Below are 19,472 nucleotides of genomic sequence, written 5' to 3'. Positions count from 1 at the left end.
CCCACCAGCCTTAGTACATGAATGCTTTTCCGATGACACTGCCGGAGGGGCCTAATCACAGATCACGTTAATAATGACAAAGCCAACGGAATGGATTGATATAATGTCCAACTCATTTACTTACAGCAACATGATTCATTCACATTTATATTCCGATTTTAATCCATAATTTCCAAAGTCTTGATCTCTACATCGATCTTTAGAAAGTGTTGATTAATTTCGCGACGGTGTGTCTACCAAGATCTGTCTCACTCGCCACATGCCACACATCAGCGCAGCTACAGTACAGAATACAAATCGCACATGGCATCATAATCCTTGATCCGAGTCTTCCAAAATTAGATGGGGTCCAAAACTAATTTCATTTGAATGTTTTTTTTTATTTTCAGATATTCATTGAATATATTATAATTTTCACGAGTAATAATTTTTATTAATATTATTTATACTGTGTATCATATTCCGACTCTTTTTTTTTTAATGTGTAATGCGTACAGTGTATTTTCATTTGTATTGTTCTTTTTATTAGTGTTTTTTTTTTGCCTGCCAATTGAGTAATGTATGCACCCGTCACGGTCCTGAGAAATGTTTTTAGTCATCACATAGTGAATACTTCATGAATTTGTTGTACATGTGCTTAACAATTACGATTTGAAATAAAATTTTATTTGAAATTAAGTGTAAAAGATCAAGAGAGAATAATGGGGGGGGGGGGTCGTGGGCAATGTAAATGAAAATGATGGGATGTTTGTGACTTTGTGGGGGAGGGGATTGGCGAAAAGAAGTCAATGTTCGAAGCGAATGAAATTAATATTCATTTATGGATGTGTCTACTGTGATTGTGGCTGAATAATCTTTATGGCGATTGGGAAATCCACTTTGGGTCGGGAGGGGTATGTGATTCAATAGATTTCGATAGAAGTACACATTCAACATAATATTAACAATACTTCGTTAAACATATTTCTGATGAAGTGGAATTGACAATTCATTAACAGATATTCATTTGAAGTACGAATTACTGGAAGTTGATATGTGTGACAGTGTGAACGTTTTAGAGGATATGTATTTTGTTTGTTCACGCCCACATGAGTTGCTAGTATAATTGGAATATCGTTGGATGAATTGTTCAATTTCACTTACTCTTTATATGCTTTATATCGGAATTATGCTTTATAAAGAGTTATTTCTACAACGTTTTCAGCCTAATTACTGCGAGTGGATGATATTAGTAAATGAGTTGGAATGTGAACGAGATGCCCCAAAGCCGATGGCACGTGATCAAATTAATATTCACTTTCTGGGTTGTGCCGAGCCAATCATTGTGCTTGAAAACAGGTTTCCCCGAATTCTCGCCCTTGGAATGTGTGCCGCGTGCGTGACCTGTTAACCTGTTGTTTGAGTGCGAATCAGCTGATTTCGTGACCTCAAATACTAGTATTTATATTGTTTACACTGGGTGGGGGCTATAACATTAAGAAGAACTTTCTGAGTTCTGACTTCTGACTCCCTTTTTTTTTTCATTTTTAATAATCTGTTCGTGAATTTCTGTAACTTTAAAACTGCACCTATGGGTATATTGTGTTGCAATTTATTGAATCATGTACCTCTTCCCACTCATGGTGCAAGAAAACATTTTCAAAATTTAAAATCGCCAAAATATACATGTAAAGAAAGATTATTCAGCCGTCATCATAATCAGTAGTATAGACACGTCTATAAATATATGTATTCGCTTCGAATGTCGACTTCTTCACCAATCCCACACACACGATCTCAAAATCCCCTTTTCATTTTCCACGACCCCTCCCCTTTCGCTCTCTCACCGTCCATCCTACAACTCTTCCTCTCTCTTTCACACACGCTGTAATTGTACAATGTAAAAATAGAAATCTGCTTTCCTGTCAATTAAGCTATACTTTCAAAACATTTTAAATCGCAATTAATTTTATAATATGAACAACAAAATCGTAATATCAAAGTATTCATTATGAATGACTAGAAATATTTCTCACGCTCGTGGTGAGCACATTCATTATTTTATAGGTGAGTAAAGAACAATACAAATGAACATAGCAATAACTGATAGTGAGAAAAGAATCTTGATTGGATATTATTAGTATAAACGTGTTCAACAGATGTCTTATGATTATGAGAGTTATAGTTTCAGTGAGTATCTGAAAAAAAACATGCAAATTATATAAGTTGGGGACCCCGTCTCATGAATACCGATGTCCATTATTTGGAAGCCTCGGAACTTCCGAGGCTTCAATAAAGTCGGAACAATCTTTGGATTTTGATAAGGGCATGGCGCGGCGCAAGGGGCTTCGCATGCGGTCTGTAGACGTAGTCGGTCATTGACATAAGAAGCAACGCGCACTCACAAAATAAGTCGCACTTTCTAAGGATGTAGCGACCTAGACATTGGAAAGTATTGAGTAAATTTATCAATATCATCGATGTGAATAAATCTATAAACTGTAAGTATAAAATGAGATTGACTTTGAATCCTTTCCTTTGAGTTTGACCTCTTTGAAGTTATCAGTAATGCCTTAAATTAATTTTCTGCTTCAATCGCAAGTCGCGCAACCGTTACGGCTGTGTGGCCGGAGAAGCATTTTATAGACATAAAATGTGTTGCATTTAGCAGCAATCTAAGCTCCTCGATATTGATATTTTCGATAGCTACCGCGCTTCGCACGCACTGAGACCGCTGCGCGGCTTGCGTCGCTTCGCGCCGCCAACCGTCAGAATGAACCTGGCGAGAACGTTGTATATATATATTCAAATCAACCCTTTTCTGGGGTAGAATTGAACTTAAAGGCATATCAATAGGCCATCCAAGGCCATATGGCCACACTAAACAAAATTATTAAATTGTATAACAAAAAAATTATAACATTCATCTTTTAAGAAAAATGTCTTTCATTCTAATCCTGGTGATTATGTTTGTGTTTTCACCAGAGACCCAGTGCTATTAAAATGTAATTTTGAGGATTTGTTGTGATTCTGTGAGGCCCTAATATTTGTGGAAAGTAAAAAATGTAGCCCGCAATTATTTTTGTATTTAAAAAAAAATGAATAGATCATCCCATTCTCCAAAGGGGGGGGGGGATGCCTACATGTATTCATTCACTTGCATATCAACTGGGTAATTTGCCAAATTGTAATGTTCAAGACAAAGTCAAATTTTATGGAAATTTTGAAGATACCATAGATTTGGATATCTATTATAGATTGTCAGGTTCAGAGGAGGTTGTCATGGATACTTAGAGGATATCTTTGTTGTTTTACCTGTGCTGAACTTGGTGGAAAATCATCAAAAACACTATTTATGGAACCTATAAGCATTAAGTATTGGAATAAAGAACAAGAAGATGACAATATTATTCATCATGGAACTTTCCTCCGCATTGATTTATCACACAAAGGGGGAAGTTCACCCTGATGACAAGTTTGCTCTAAAAACACCAGAAATATGATAACAAAATATTGGTGAACGTTTGAGTAAAAGCCATGAAAGATTAAGAAAGTTATTTGAATTTTAAGTTTTTGATTTGGATGTCATATACGAGCAGCTAATATAAAATCCATAAATTTCAATTTCTTAAGGATTCATGTTGACCAAAGGTTTTCTTCTTTCATGAGTGGGTGTGAAATTATTTTTCTGTTGATATTGAAGGTACAATAAAACCCATTTTCAGTTATTTGAGAAAACGTGATGTATCATTGATATTTCTTAATTCACAATATAAGGAAAGCTGCTTGCAAAAAATAGAAAAAATTGTAACGTTGATATTTTAAAAAAAAATCTTTAATAGAATTTCCTCAAACCTTCATCAATATTCTTTATTGTTTTTCTGCTATTTTTACAATAAATTTGTTGTCATAATGAACTTCCCCTTCAAGCAAGCTATTTTGCAAAGAAATTATAAGTTATCTCACAGTTATAATCTCATTTGCATCTCAAGATGATATGATCATATCTGCATCTTAATTGCTAATATTCTGTGAGTTTGTTCTGATCAATATAATTAGCCAGATGAGAGAAATGCAACTTTGTAGAGTGGCAATTACCATGGTAACGGGACTCGACACAGCCATCGGTCATAATCAAGGTTTCCATGTAATATGCAATAACAGCAAAGTAATACTATTATACTGTACATGCATGGGTGTGTTAAAACGGATCTGGGCTATTTCACTTTAAAGGGATGGTCTGGGGTGAAATTATTTATAGCTTAATAAATAGAGTAAAATTCACTGAGCAAAATGCCGAAAATTTCATCAAAATCGGATAACAAAGTTATTGAATTTTAAAGTTTAGCAATGTTTTGTGAAAACAGTCATCATGAATATTCATTAGGTGGGCTGATGATGTCACATCTCCACTTGTTCTTTTGTATTTTATTATATGAAATTAGGTTTATACAAAACTTTTCCTCCAAGAACTAGAAAAATTGGATTGATAACTGATTTAGTGCATTAGATATTTATTGCTGCAACTTATTTCATTATAAGCGAGACATATTATTCATAAGTATGAGATAATGAAAAAAATATGATTTTATGTAATAACATAAGAAAACGGAAAGTGGGGATGTGACATCATCAGTCCACCTAATGAATATTCATGACGACTGTTTTCACAAAATATTGCTAAACTTTAAACTTCAATAACTTTATTATTTGTTATCCAATTTTGATGAAATTTTCGGCATTTTGCTCAGTGAACTCTACTCTATGTATTGAGATATAAATATTTTCAGCCCGGACCATCCCTTTAAGTGTACACTTCTGAAAAAAATGGATTTTCTCCTATTAGTCAGTTTCACTATGTAATTTCGCCTAATTTTTTTGGAGAAATTGAAAACTATACATTTTTGGAAACATTATTTATTGTATAATGAATCAAAAAAACAATGTTTTCATTTGCACCGACCCCTATATGGCCGCCATCTCGGATTTTTCAAAATGGCTGCCGTGAAAGGGGTTTTCAGCAATATTTCGGCTTCTAAATAACCTAGAATCATAATTTTTGCACTTAAACCCCTATTTATGAGGTCAACCGTCAAGGAATCTAATGTTATCTAAATGATCAACTTTCGTTGAGAAAAATATGATTTTAATTTAATTTTTTGTCTTTTGTGATAATTATCGGACTCAAAATAACGTTAAAATTTAAAAGTATGTACGTTGGAAATGATTCGGCCAGAATTTTACCTTTGTTACTTCAGGGTGTCGTAAACGTTTTCATTAATCATTAACATGTGTTCCTGTTCACATGATCAAGGTCAAATGGTCAGTTAGGGTCAATGAGCTTTGGCCATGGTGTGGTATCAATAGGTGGTTTCAAACCGCCTCGATCACAAGAATCCCCGTTAAATTACGAGAACTTTTTTAGGCTGAAAAATACCCATTAATTATTCCTGCATTCACACCGCCCTGAAACATACCCTTCGGGATAAGTTCCTGAAGTTACGAGCATGCGCAGTATGGTCTGATAAGCAGCAAGGCGCGAAATTCAAAATCACTAGCCCAGCAGCAACCCATGCACGGCGCCGCACCCAACGACACGCTGGGCTAAAAGTTCCCGTAATTTGCTTTCAGACCGCCAAAATACCCACGACCTTGGAAAAATCCCTGCGAAAGTTCTCGTAATTTCGCCAAGTACCTACTATTTATCGGGTATTTTCTTTCGGGGATATTACGCGTAGTTTGCTTTCAGACCGCCAAAATACCTGGTATTTTCTGATCGGGGTAAATTTCCCGATCAGAGAATACCTGGAACTGGCGAACTTCGAGGCGGTCTGAAACCACCTAATTTGAAATCTTAACCAAAGTTACATTTTTGAAATGCATAACTTAAAAGATATTGATCTTCAGATTTATTTAATGAAACTTTTATATAAGTATAATCATGTATCACTTATCATTTTGCATGGGTTTCAGGTATTTTATTTATAAATATCTTTGGAATATATTTTGTAACGTGCTCTCATCTATAATTACCTTGTAAGTGCAATATACCAACATCAATTAATTAATTGTTTATATTATTTGACTATTTCATTTCACTTATGTAACTATGAAATTTATGTTTACATTGTAATCTTTGATTGTATCAGTCTCCCGACTGTTTATAACAAGGAAGTATTTTGTACAATAAACCGAAATGAATGAATGAATGAATGAATTAAGATCAAGGTCAAATGTCAGTTAGGCTCGATTAAATTTGTCCATGCTGTATTGCTATGGTAATTGCATTGAAATCTTCATTAATTGAAGGTTGAGGTTTTTAAACGTAAATAGCTCTCTAAATGTATAGGGACTTAAGCCATGAAACTTGGACATTACCAGTGATCATCTTGCATGGAATTCAGGTAACTTGATCAAGGTCAAAGGTCATTTAGGTCAATGAACTTTGACCATGCTTTGGTAAGTACATTGAAATCGTAAAAGGTTGAGTAGCTTTAAAAGTATACAAACCTCTATCATGAAACCTGAACATCAGAAAATTCAGGTATCACTGATCATTCCTGTTTGGGTGCCAGCTATAGCAAGATCGTGGTCAAAGTTCAATAGGGTCGATGAACTTCGACCACCTTGTGGTATCAACAATGAAAAGTCTTTACCAAGCTTAATTTTTTGACATATCATCATAACTTTACAAGTATTAGGACCTGTAAGAAACCCGGATCATATTAGGGTATTCAAGAATCACTGATCAGAAATCACAAGATTAAGGTCAAAGGCCTTTGTGGTCATTGGAGTCTAAACATACTGCAAAACTCTTAACTGAGGTTAAGATACTTAAACTTGAAAACTTAAAAGTAAAAGAACCTATTTCATAAAAGTTAGACATTAGGTAAATAAATCAAGTATCACTGGCCATTTGGCATGAGTTTCAGTTAACACGTTCAAGGTCAAAGGTCACTAAGGGTCCATGAACTTTGATCATGTTGTGGTATCAACATTGAAAAATCCTATCCAAGGTAGATTTTTTGAAATATCAGCATAGCTTAATCACCAACCTGGTGTATAAAACCTGAGAATATTAGTGGTCAGGTATCATTGATCAGTAATTTGTTCATGAAACTTGGACATAATGGTTATCAATTATTACTGAACATCCTGCCAGAGTCTGATGTCACATGACCAAGGTAAAAGGAATCAACATCAAGGTTAAGTTTTTGAAATATCATCATAACTTAAGTTTATGGGCCTAGTTCATGAAACTTGGACACATGACAAAGGTCTAAGGTCATTTAGGGTCAGTGAACTTTGGCCATGTTGGGGAGTATTTGTTGATTTTCATCATAACTTTGAAAATTTATGGATCTGGTTCATGATATTTGACATAAGAATAATCCAGTATTACTGAACATCCTTAGTTTTTTTCAAGTCACATGACCAAGGCCAAAGGTCATTTTAGGGTCAATTAACTTTGGCCATGGTGTGGTATCAATTTGAAATCTTTTGCCATGTCGGGGGGGGGGGGTATTTGTTGATTTCCATCATAAGTTTGAAAGTTTATGGATCTGGTTCATGAACATGATACTTGGACATAAGTGTAATCAAGTATCACTGAACATCCTTTATGAGTTTCAGGTCACATGACCGAGGTCAAAGGTCATTTAGGGTCAATAAACTTAGATTATGTTGGGGGAATTTGTTGAATTGCCATCATAAGTTTGATAGTTTATAGATCTAGTTAATGAAACTTGGATAAGAGCAATCAAGTATCAGCAAACATCATGTGCAAGTTTGCTGATTTGCCATCATACATTTTGAAAGTTGAAGATCTAGTTCATGAAATTTAGACATTAGAGTAATCAAGTCTTATTGAACATCCTTCACATGACCAAGGTCAAAGGTCATTTAGGGTCAATGAACATAGTATTTATTATCGTATGAATTGTGGGTATTTTGTAAATTACTATTCAATAGCTGCCAGAGGCGTTCTACTTGTTTGGGTTGGATTCCCCTTTAAAGTTCAAGTCCACCCTATAAAAGTGTTGATTTGCATCAATAGAGAAAAATCAAACAAGCATAACACTGAAAATTTCATCAAAATCGGATGTAAAATAAGAAAGTTATGACATTTTAAAGTTTCGCTTATTTTTCACAAAACAGTTATATGCTCAACTCAATGACATACAAATGAGAGAGACGATGATGTCCCTCACTCACAATTTCTTTTGTTTTTTATTGTTTGAAATATCGAATATTTCAATTTTTACAGATTTGACAATAAGGACAAACTTGACTGAACCATAAAATGTTAAGGCGATGGTAATTCCACATGTTCAGGGATGAATGAAACTTTGTTTCAAGGACAATGAGTTGAAAATGGGAATAAATCATATTTCATATAATGAAATACAAAGGAAATAGTGAGTGAGTGATGTCATCAGTCCCCTCATTTGCACACAGAACAGGATGTGCATATAACTGTTTTGTGAAATTAAGTGAAAGTTCCAAATGTAATAACAAATTTTGATGAAATTTTCAGTGTTATACTCATTGGATTTTTCTCTTTTTATTCAGGTCAACTCTTTGTTGGGGTGGACTTGTCCTTTAAGAAATCACTTTCAAAGAAGAGTTTCTGATGTAGGCCTACAATTTATGGCATGTGTATGTAATAGCAATTTAGCGTTAAGGTCCCCACTCCTTATCTTTTGTGTGTAACTGCTCAACAACACATATAAAATGTGTAGGGGAGATCAGGGTTAGTTGGAACATTTTTGACAAAAATGCCTGAAAAAAAAATCCACCTTGAACAAGACCATCGCAAACGTTCCAACTTACCCCAATACGGGGTAAGTTGGAACATGGTATTAGGTAAGTTGGAACACTGCATGGTCAATTAAGAATTATACTAAAACTACTTAAAACTGTAATATTACATGGTTTTAGCCTATTTGCTTTATTTTTTTCAAGGTCAAAATGTTTCAAGTGTGGATTTGTTGAACTTTATGTTTTCTATTATACAGCCACTCTAGCAAGCAGACTGTGTAGTAGAATTCCGCATATTTGGGTGCGTTTGATTTTACATGCAATTAAGTGTACTATCAGCAATTTCATGTACTTCTGCATCAAATTTACAAGACAAAAATTAATTGTTTATACTTTTTTCATTAATTACTTATGCAAATAAGGCAAATAAGCATATGAAATTTGCCCTAAATTTGTTTTTATTGTATGTTTTTGCCTTTAACTCTATTTATTAAAGCTAGTAGAATGCTAATTTTTGGTGAGAGTATAAATTTTCACATTTATAACAAATATCCACCAAAAATTGCCAAAAAATATAATTTCTTATGTAATTTTTATTTTTTGGGGCATTTCTTTGTTTTTTCGAACCTTTGTTTTTTCCGCTGAACTTTGTCGGGACTCTTTTGCGATCATAAAAAGCATATAAAATAAATCTATTTGAACCAACAAAAGTAAAAAATAATCATACATTTACAATTTATGACTTTTGGTTGAAAAACACAATTTGCATTGACCTTGTACATGGAATCACGTTTCTGAGCAATTTTGGGTCCGACATGCACGTACAAAATGTTGCGTAATTTCGAAACCGCGCACACAGGCATCGCAAATTTGGTCTCAAATGATGCGCAAGACTTGAAAGTAAAAAGTCAGCGAGCAGTGTATTAAAAAAAAATTCGCGCGGCGGCGTAGTGACGAAATTTCTAGAAGGGGGGGGGGCTCAAATTGCCCCCCCCCCCCCCAGTTTGATAAGGGTTAATATTGCATTAGGGGCCTACAATAGGCCTTAAATGCACACTCAGACCTAACTGATAAACAAAACAAGCAGAAGAGTGTGAAATACTTTATATATTTTTTTCTCATATCCAATGTTTTTATTCATAATTATGTTTGGGGTAAGTTGGAACATGTTCCAACTAGCCCCTTCAATTTTGTTCCAACTAACCCCGGAGGCCCATTTGACATTTATAAGCTTACAGCACAAAAAAGGGACTTCACCATGGCATATTAATAACCTCATTTTGTAGCTTGGTACAAGTGTCTATTATACACCCAAACTGGCCAACTTGATCTATAAACTTCTCTGAGATAATAAAACATTTCTAAAAGGGAAAAAAATTACTCAGAAGGTCAAAAAACAAAAATTCCTTTCTAACTTCACCAGGCTTTTTGCACATGTGTTGTATGTAATATGGTGGATGGCTGTTGATAATGACAATAAATTGAGGGCAGTATTGCAGAAATTTATTTAAAGACGTTAAAGAAAATTACAATGTTTCAACTTACCCCGCGTTCCAACTAACCCCGGTCTCCCCTACCTGTAGGCTGTACATATATTCCAAAGGTTAAGGTTTCTAAAAGAGTGTTGTTCCGATGAAATAGTGTGAACAAAAGGGTCATTATTGTGTGACCAGATATTCATTGAAAATATGAAATACCAAAATGAAATGGAAAAGCTTTACCTTTAATACAAAGCTACACAGTTAAAGTGTTGGCGTTATATGTTTTGTAATATACAGGTCATGTATAAACTGCTTTTACTGTGTGACATTTCAATGATTCAATTATTTTTCATTAATTGATTTTTTTTCCTCATGCTAATGAATGCTAAGAGGCCAATTTATTTAGTTCAGTCAAGTTGGCCATTATTGTCAAATCTGTATAAAAGGAAATGTATGATTCAAACAATAAAAATATAAAAGAAATAGTGAGTGAGGGACATCATCAGCTTTCTCATCTGTTTGTCACTGAATTATGTATAGAACTGTTTTGTGAAAAAAAAGCATTTGATGTAATTTTCAGTGTTATGCTTGTTTGATTTTTCTGTATTGATTCAAGTCAACATTTTTCTGGGGTTGACTTGACCTTTAATGTTGTCAGATCAGCATTCTTGTGGATGAACATGTAGGCCTACATGTATATGTACATGTACACTATATGATGCCGGTTTGAAAGCTCATGTGGTTCGTTCTGCTATTTTTTTTAAAATTCCAGGTGGGTGACCGCTCTGTACTTCTAAAAGCAAACTGGATACAGGTACTTATCTTAACGATATGTTTCCGTTGCCATGACAATGAAGGTCATCTCATACTGCCGGACAGGTCAAGATGTGATTTGATGTCGATGGTCAATTCGGTAGCAATCCTGGACATTGTGCGGAGGATGAAGCAGCTGGCCCAGAAGTTCCAAGCTCTGAAGACAACGCAAGATGAATACTTCTACCTCAAACTTCTTATACTTCTAAACCCAGGTCAGTGTTTGGATACTAAACTTGTCAAGGGGGCTCAGTGGTAGAGTGCCCAACTCTTAAATGGAATGTCATGGGTTCCATCCTCGGCTAAGTCACACCAAACACGTTAAAAACTTGGAACTTCTATTTTACGTATAAACTGGGTGTTCAGCATTTAGATTAGAAAAAGATAAATGTTTTGCAGGTTCCACTGAAAAGCAGTTCTAGTGTAAACTGAAGTCAGCTGTGGCTATTCTCGATATTTCTTTATTTTGCAACATGTCATTATTATCATGGAAATGGAAAGAACATATTATTAAAAAGTTTCTTTGAAAATCTGTGTATTTTTGATAAATTTTACAATTGAACGTCTTGCCAGGTAATAATTTGACTAGACATCTAATTATTCAGAGATCCAAGGTTCTATAAATGTTTGTCTCCCAGATACAAGTAATGTAACAATGTGAAAATTGAGAGGAGGAGGATGGTCATGATGTTGATATTGATGATAATGTTGATGATGATGATGATATTTACTCTGCCATCACTTTGTTTCATTGCAATTATCAGATGCGAAAAACCTCTCCCAGCCATCAAGGGTACGCAGTTACCAGGAAAGAGTCCAGGAGAATCTCTTTGACCTTGGCATGGCAAGGGAAGGCATCTCTGCAAGCATGAAGATAGGAGAGCTCCTCCTCAAGCTCTCAGAGCTTGAACGTCTCTCCCATCTCATCAAGGAGCACTTAGTCTTTACACAGGTTGCGGGACAGCTTGGTCCTAGGAACTACTCAAACCTTGCGAATATGCTGGAAGATGACTAGAGAAATTGACATCTATTGAATCTCATCAAGGACCATTTGGTATTTACTCAGGTTGCTGGTCAGCTTGGTCTCAGGAATTACTTGATCCTAGAGAACATGCTGGAAGATGACTAGAGGATCCTTTGCAGACCTCTCTTATGACTTTTCCAATCAGTTTTCAGTAGGTACTCCAACCTAAAAGCGTAATGGAGAATACCGGTATGCTTGTAAATGTCTTCAAAGACCAGTGTTTTGATTTAATGTGGTACGTACGTACATGTATGTAGATACTTTGAACTACTGTATTAAACCCAAGTATTTGCATTGTATGCATGAAGATATCAAGAGAATATTATTTACCATAGGATATGTGTGCAGATTCTTTTCATCAATCTCTGACACCAAGGGATTTGCATAATGCTGCTTTGAACTACTGTATTAAACCCAAGTATTTGCATTGTATGCATGAAGATATCAAGAGAATATTATTTACCATAGGATATGTGTGCAGTTTCTTTTCATCAATCTCTGACACCAAGGGATTTGCATAATGCTGCTTTGAACTACTGTATTAAACCCAAGTATTTGCATTGTATGCATAAAGATATCAAGAGAATATTATTTACCATAGGATATGTGTGCAGTTTCTTTTCATCAATCTCTGACACCAAGGGATTTGCATAATGCTGCTTTGAACTACTGTATTAAACCCAAGTATTTGCATTGTATGCATAAAGATATCAAGAGAATATTATTTACCATAGGATATGTGTGCAGTTTCTTTTCATCAATCTCCGACACCAAGGGATTTGCATAATGCTGCTTGCAAATGTACTTGTACGAATGACTTGACTTTAGGAATGTACCAACATGTACACCTAAAACTTTACCTGCCATTCCAGCAAATATAACTGTATTTCAAATAATTTCATTTAGATTGTGACGAAAACCATGTAAGTGTACTCTGCAAGCGAGCTGTGGGTAGCAGAATTAGTCACCCTCAACTGCCAAGTCGCACGCAAGACTTGCACGGAACAATGTGACAGACCCTTTAAAATAGACACTGAGATCTTTGATAACGGGGTACAATTTGTCAGTGTGAGCTTTGTTTCATAGTAAATTGTACACATGCATAGACATACATGAATATGTTTTACTATTAAAAAATATATCATTGATTGACTTCATCTTTCTGGGAGAGTACATTTTCGTTTGGGTCTTTATTGTTGGAACAGTATTCTTGTTTCCACACAAAGTGCCTGAATTATTGGCTCGGGACTTTGATATGCAATCAATATTAAAAGCCGAACTGTTCTGTGAAATTGCCGATATTCCTGCATTAGAAATGATATGGATATGGTTTGAAATTCCACAAATGGTCTGTCACGTTTCCCTGAATCAATACGGTATTCACTTTAGATGGACACCTGCTTACACTTTGAACAATGCATGTTTTTGGTTTATGTTGTTGTGTTTTTGTCAATATGGTTGTACATGTAACATATGTGCATACATACAGGTAGCTCTATCAGGGATGCTGCTTCCTTTCAGTGTAGTCTGAATTCAGACTTTCTCAACATGTTATTGGCCATAGAAACACCCTTTTTATGTAGGAAAAGGTTCATTGTAGATGATTTCAACACCTTTTTATACGCTCGTCCTAGACGAGACGTACATGTATAATGGTATCACGCTTGGTGCCCATCTGTCTGTCTGTCCGTTAACTATTCCTTGTAAACACGATAACTTCCGTTTAACATAACCTAGGCTCGTATAATTTGGTTTGTATGATACTAGCATGGATCCCATGAAGCCTTTCTATTTTTAGGTCAAAAGGTCAAAGATCAAGGTCACAGTGACATGTTTTCATCTTACCCTTCTGGGGCCCGTCTTACAAAGAGTTGCGATTGATCTGATCAATCGCAACTATGGAAAGCCACCAAAGTCAACATATGAAATGCATGTTTGTTAAAAAAAATTCTAGATATAAATATATATCCATAAATTCATTGATTTCTTGACAATTTTGTGTGTTCTTCTTTGTTTACAAAGGACATTTTGCAAATTTTCTTTAGAAAAAATTATGACACTGATGGATGTTTTATTTAAGTCAAGAGACCATCTAGTATGAACATGAGAGTACACCACTGTATTATGTATGGATCTGATAGTAGTATTTCCTGTTTCTGTAGATACATGTACATGGTATAATAATAATAATAGGAATTATAGTAATGATACTGCCACTTCTACTACTAATGATAATAATGATAATAATTTAATAATGATAAAAATAATAGTAAATATGATGAATACCTTGAAAGTAATTAAGCTTTTACAAATATATCTTTTAAACTAGATAACTGAAATAAATTAATGAATTCATGATGTTTTAGAAAAAGGTCACCTTGTTTAAGTTTGAAAAAAGTACCATGGCACATACCAGTGTTGTGTCCGAGGCCGGATTGACCGAGCCAAGGACAAGGTCAAGGCCGACCCACCCGAGGCCAAGGCCGGAAGGGTCGAGGCCAGACCAAGGCCAAACATGTTTTTACAGTACTAGCACGTGCATGGCAAAGTCGAGTCTCTGTCACGTCATTGTCAGTGCAGCATGCAGTGCAGATGCGCTGCATGAATTGGCTTTAACATCAAGAACAAAATAGAAAGACAAAAGAAAGTAAGATAGAAGGGCATACTCATACAGGTGGATTGGCGTACTCGACAGTCAACTCTCTCACCAGTCTCTCTATAAGTTTCAATGATATTTTAGAGCAACTGACAACATTCGGCATTTGCACACCCTAAAATTATCCTGGCCTCGACCGGCCTTGACCCGAGGATTGCGTCTGAGGGCGAGGATTAACCTCCCGTCCTCGAGGATGAGGCCCAGGACGATTTTGCAGCCTCGAGACCCACAACACTGGCACATACAAAAATACTCGCTTTGTTTAACCCCAGCCCCCCCCCCTGGAAATTGATAATGTTGAGAGTATGTTGTATATTATTAATTGAATATAGGTATTGAATTATTGTCTCGGTTGAGTGAAGTTGTAAATTCTATTACATCATCAGATCAATCGTACAATTAATTGTAAAACCATATATAAATAGGTGCAATCAGTTATAATCTCTTTCTGTGACACCTCTACATGGCTTCAAAGGAAAAAATATATATATTTTTAATATGTTGTAGTTAATGTAGCACATAACACTATATTCAATTGTTAAACCTGAAATTCTACAAATATACTATATATGGTGTGTGTGCAATGATTATACAGAACAGGTAGACAAATACATATATTTTCATACAATTTTAATGCTATAATAACAGAAAGAACACAGTAGTGAAAGATTTTGGAGATGATAGCTTTGAATTATACAATTTTATAAGACAGATCTGTCAAGACATGTCATTAGGTATAAAGTGAAATAAGAATTAATCGTTCTTTCATAATCAAGTGTTGTAGTCGTTATAATCAAGTTTAGTCGTTAGGAAAACTAATTGATTTTGTACTTGTATATAGACTCAGAGTGATAGTCAAAATATTAGTAGCATGTTTTTAGTGCACAAGACAGAGAACATACATGTACATGTAGTGTCGTATCCTGGATCCACACTTAAAGATGTCTTATTTTCAAACTAATGATCATAAATTTATTGATTTGCTCAATCGAAAATAAGATCAGTGTGTGACTAGTATGTGCACTTGTTGCTTTTGGAGAGGTTTGTAATACATGTACTAGTATTTGATTTCCAAAACTGAGTCTGTCCATATTAATACAGTTCGATTAGTTTGTTGAAAGTATCCTCTACATCTACATGGTAAGGGGCAAAATGTGATGGACTGTAACGGGGGGAGGCAGTTTGAGGAAAAGGAACCATTCTGTAAGAGGGCATAGCAAGAAAATAATCATTACAGACATTCAATGAAATTTGGTAAGAAGTATTTGAAAGATCTTATTCCTTTCTATGTAAATCCTCGAATTGGCAATATTGCTTCAAGAGGGGAAATTTGTTTTGTAATAATGTATATTTTCAGAATTTCATTGGTTATCTTTGAAGATGAACATGGAGCTTGTCTCTTTCTCGGTTTGTCATGAATCGTGGCAAATTTTACACATATTTGGAGTTTCTTGTTGGTTTTAGGGTGACAGGTCATAAATGTTGATGGGGATTTACAGGTTCCCAAATTCACAATCACCGTTTGCTGTATAGAACTAGTCTGCTGTGCAAGTCCTTCACTCGAGTAAAGGCTCTGAATTGCAGCCTACTCATGACTTGTGTATTGAAGGCCCTCAAACAGCCAGTTCTGTATGTGCTAGTCTTTGCGTGGAGACACACATGTTGATCAAAGTTTTAATCAGGGTCTGTGCCTGCAGACTAGTTTAGAACTGCAAGTAGACAGGTACATGTCATAATAACTCGAAATTACAAAACATTTTTCTTTTCTTTTGCCACTACATGTACGTGTGTGCAGTGTATCAGGACCGCAGAATAAGGGGCAGGGGTTTCAGCCCCCCCCCCACACACACAAAAACGTAAAAATTACCATATTATTGTGTTTTTTTTTATTAGTATGGTCAGCGCCCCACTTTCAAAACCTCTCCACAGCCCCTGTGTATTTTTAAAGCAAAATCACAGCAATCCCAGTGTTATGTGTGCAGCCTAAATGGGCATTTATTTGTAGATATGTATTTTAAGTTCATTGACCTGTTCATAGTATTTTACTATTAATGTGCTTGGTGTCATTTATGGGGAGAATACATGTTTGTACATTTGTTTTGTATAGTCTGTGTTAAGTATTTACATGTTATGATAAAGTAATATGTATATTTGTCATGTACATCAATAAATCACACAGGGTTTCATGTAGAAATATATTGAAAATCCCCAAAACGGCAAATTATATATCAAATTAAAGCAGAAAATAGGAACCAGGGGTGTGAGAGTTCAGATTTTTATCTGATTTCAGATTTTTTTGTTTTGATTTTCAGCTTAATTTCAGCTTATTTTTGGCCTTCCTCTGTACAAAAAGTATGGGAGCTCTTTCTATTTCAGACTTTTTCAACATTCTTCAGCTTTTTTCAGATCTTATTATTTGTGACCACTCACACCCCTGATAGGAACAACACGGTGGTATAATTCATTTATCATGGGGACCGATAAAAGTCAGTTTATTGATGCTTTTTAGAGTTCTCTCTGAATGCTTCGAACAGGAAATACCGGCCGTGAAGCAGGTCTCTTTTTGATGACGTCAATTCTTGTTCAATACTCAGTACTGAGGAAATTGACAATGCATGTACCTATTGCAGTAGGCTATGCGATTTTCACTGACATTGATTATATTTTGTATTCATGTGAATGGGAATAACATTTGCTGAGCAGTAGCATTCTCAGAGATAATAAATAGACCCACTTTTGTTAGGATACAATCTATTACGTTGTAAACTCTAAATAAATAATGGATCTACTAACTTTACCTCGCACAGTTCACTGCAATGCTCAGCAAAATACGACGACTTTGACTAGACTCTAGGCTGTGCGATTTTTCACTGACATTGATTTACATTTTGTATTCATGTGAATGGGAATAATAACATTTGTTGAGCAGTAGCATTATAATAGAGAGACCCACTTTCGTTAGGATACAATCTGTTACGTTGTAAACTCAGCAAAATACGACGACTTTGACTAGACTCTAGGTCTATTTAGTTGCTTTTAACGTGAGTCAGTTATTTTACACTGTTTATGATCACATATGAAGTTATATATATTAGAGGATGGATTGATTGAAATCGAATTCTACCTGAGTGTCGTCCTTCACTGTAAAAAGATGTTTTATACGATGACTGGGGCACAATGACGATGAAATGTTTTCGTGCACATTATACCCCACTGCGCTGTAGCACGTGCACATGCAGTGTAGCTCTTGTTTACATCTAGCTAGCTAGTTGATCTTTTAGTTTTACATCTAAATTTTAATTTACCTCAAACATTTGATTCAACAAAGTATAAATTACAGAATGAGCGAGTACATGTATCTATCCCCCACTTTAAGTTTACTTTCCCATCGGTGCATATCATTTGCTGCTATTCGTCAGCTGATTCGGATATATAAATTATTTGGTTCAGACATTATTTTACTTGTTTGTAAGTACAGTGCAAGCATTATTTTTTATTATTATTTGTTATTATATTTCAAAGTCAAATTTGTTGAGTGAGTGAAGATATTCTGTCATGGACTTGGTTTTTATTGATTTGGTGGTGCATGCGCCGTGCTGCACGTTGCAACTGAATGTGAGTTGATGTAGGACAGGGGTTCGTCCCACTCACCATCACGGCGTAATTCCCCTAATTTTCCTTCTTCCATGTCACTTCGTTGTTCACTAGAGCTAGAATCTTCATCATCAATATCTTCAACATTTATTCGAAATCCAAATCTAGATATAACTAGTGGGTTTTCTTTCATTTCGTGATCAAACTATTCAGTGACAGTGTGGAGAAATCGTACGTACCCTTGCATTTGCAATAGGTCTTGCACGAGAGTGGAACTTGATGTGGGAGAGCCAGTCAGGTCTCTCGTACAAGCATACACGCCATTGAATTCAAGTCAATTCAGAGACCCATTCGAGGCATATTTCGGAGAGGCATTTTAGCGCTTTTTAATTTATTATTTTCATTTTTCTCAAATGACGTAATGATAATCCACATATCATTACCTTTTCATTGATATATTATCAATATATTTCTCCTTTAAAGTTCATATTCTGGAGTGTCTTATAGTGGTGTTTGTATTTTTTTTATTATAGACGTGCACTGCATATGTACTTTAGTATTGCACAACGAAAGAAAATATATTCTGTATAATTGTTCTGTACAAGTATATGCCTGTAAAATGCAGGTTATATTGAAAAATTATATTTTGCCAAGAAATAACATTCAATATGTTCCTAACAATAAGTGAAATAAGAGGAGCAGAATATGAATGTTGTGCATGTAATTACCTGTAAGTAATAAGAACTCTGAAAAAGCACAACTGAAAATTTGTATAAAGTATTGTGCTTTACAATTTTTTTTCAATTATTTGAGCTGAAAATGGGAATACAATGATGATGGAGAAATGAGTTATTGCATGTATATTGGGCTGCACTCAATAAGTCAGTCTGTTACCTAGGAATCCTTAGCCTGGCATTTTTTTATACATTACTCTACTGAAACCATAAAAATGATTTTGACAGTGAAATTTGTATTGAATGGGCTCTTTCTGTCCCACCCCCACAGGAAATAGTAACTATAATTACCATATGAAAATAAGATCTTTAAGAGGAAAAGAAAGACTAATTAATTATATTGAAATGTATGTTTCTCAGGAGAGTATTCATTTTATCATTGATTATATTTTTCTGTGACGTCATTGTGGTACAAATAACTGAATACTTGT

The 19,472-nt window shown here is 35.0% G+C and overlaps 1 protein-coding gene across 1 annotated transcript; it reads left to right on the top strand.

Moving 5' to 3' along the window:
* Positions 1-10,996: 10,996 nt before the first annotated feature.
* LOC135156910 (hepatocyte nuclear factor 4-alpha-like) lies at positions 10,997-14,338 on the top strand. The gene is made up of 2 exons (XM_064110774.1): positions 10,997-11,248; positions 11,798-14,338. Exons 1-2 carry the CDS (start codon positions 11,116-11,118, stop codon positions 12,046-12,048), a joined length of 384 nt encoding a protein of 127 aa, XP_063966844.1. The 5' UTR covers positions 10,997-11,115; the 3' UTR covers positions 12,049-14,338.
* Positions 14,339-19,472: the final 5,134 nt, after the last annotated feature.

The sequence above is a fragment of the Lytechinus pictus genome, chromosome 15, assembly GCF_037042905.1.
Source record: "Lytechinus pictus isolate F3 Inbred chromosome 15, Lp3.0, whole genome shotgun sequence".
Lineage (NCBI taxonomy): Eukaryota > Metazoa > Echinodermata > Echinoidea > Temnopleuroida > Toxopneustidae > Lytechinus > Lytechinus pictus.
Note: the sequence above shows the minus strand (reverse complement) of the source record. Positions and strands in the feature narration are given on the sequence as shown.

Coding starts and splice junctions, on each gene's coding strand:
- LOC135156910 (XM_064110774.1), top strand. CDS start 11,116: ATGTCGATGGTCAATTCGGTAGCAATCCTGGACATTGTGCGGAGGATG. Junction 11,249..11,797: donor TCTTATACTTCTAAACCCAG/GTCAGTGTTTGG, acceptor TGCAATTATCAG/ATGCGAAAAACCTCTCCCAG.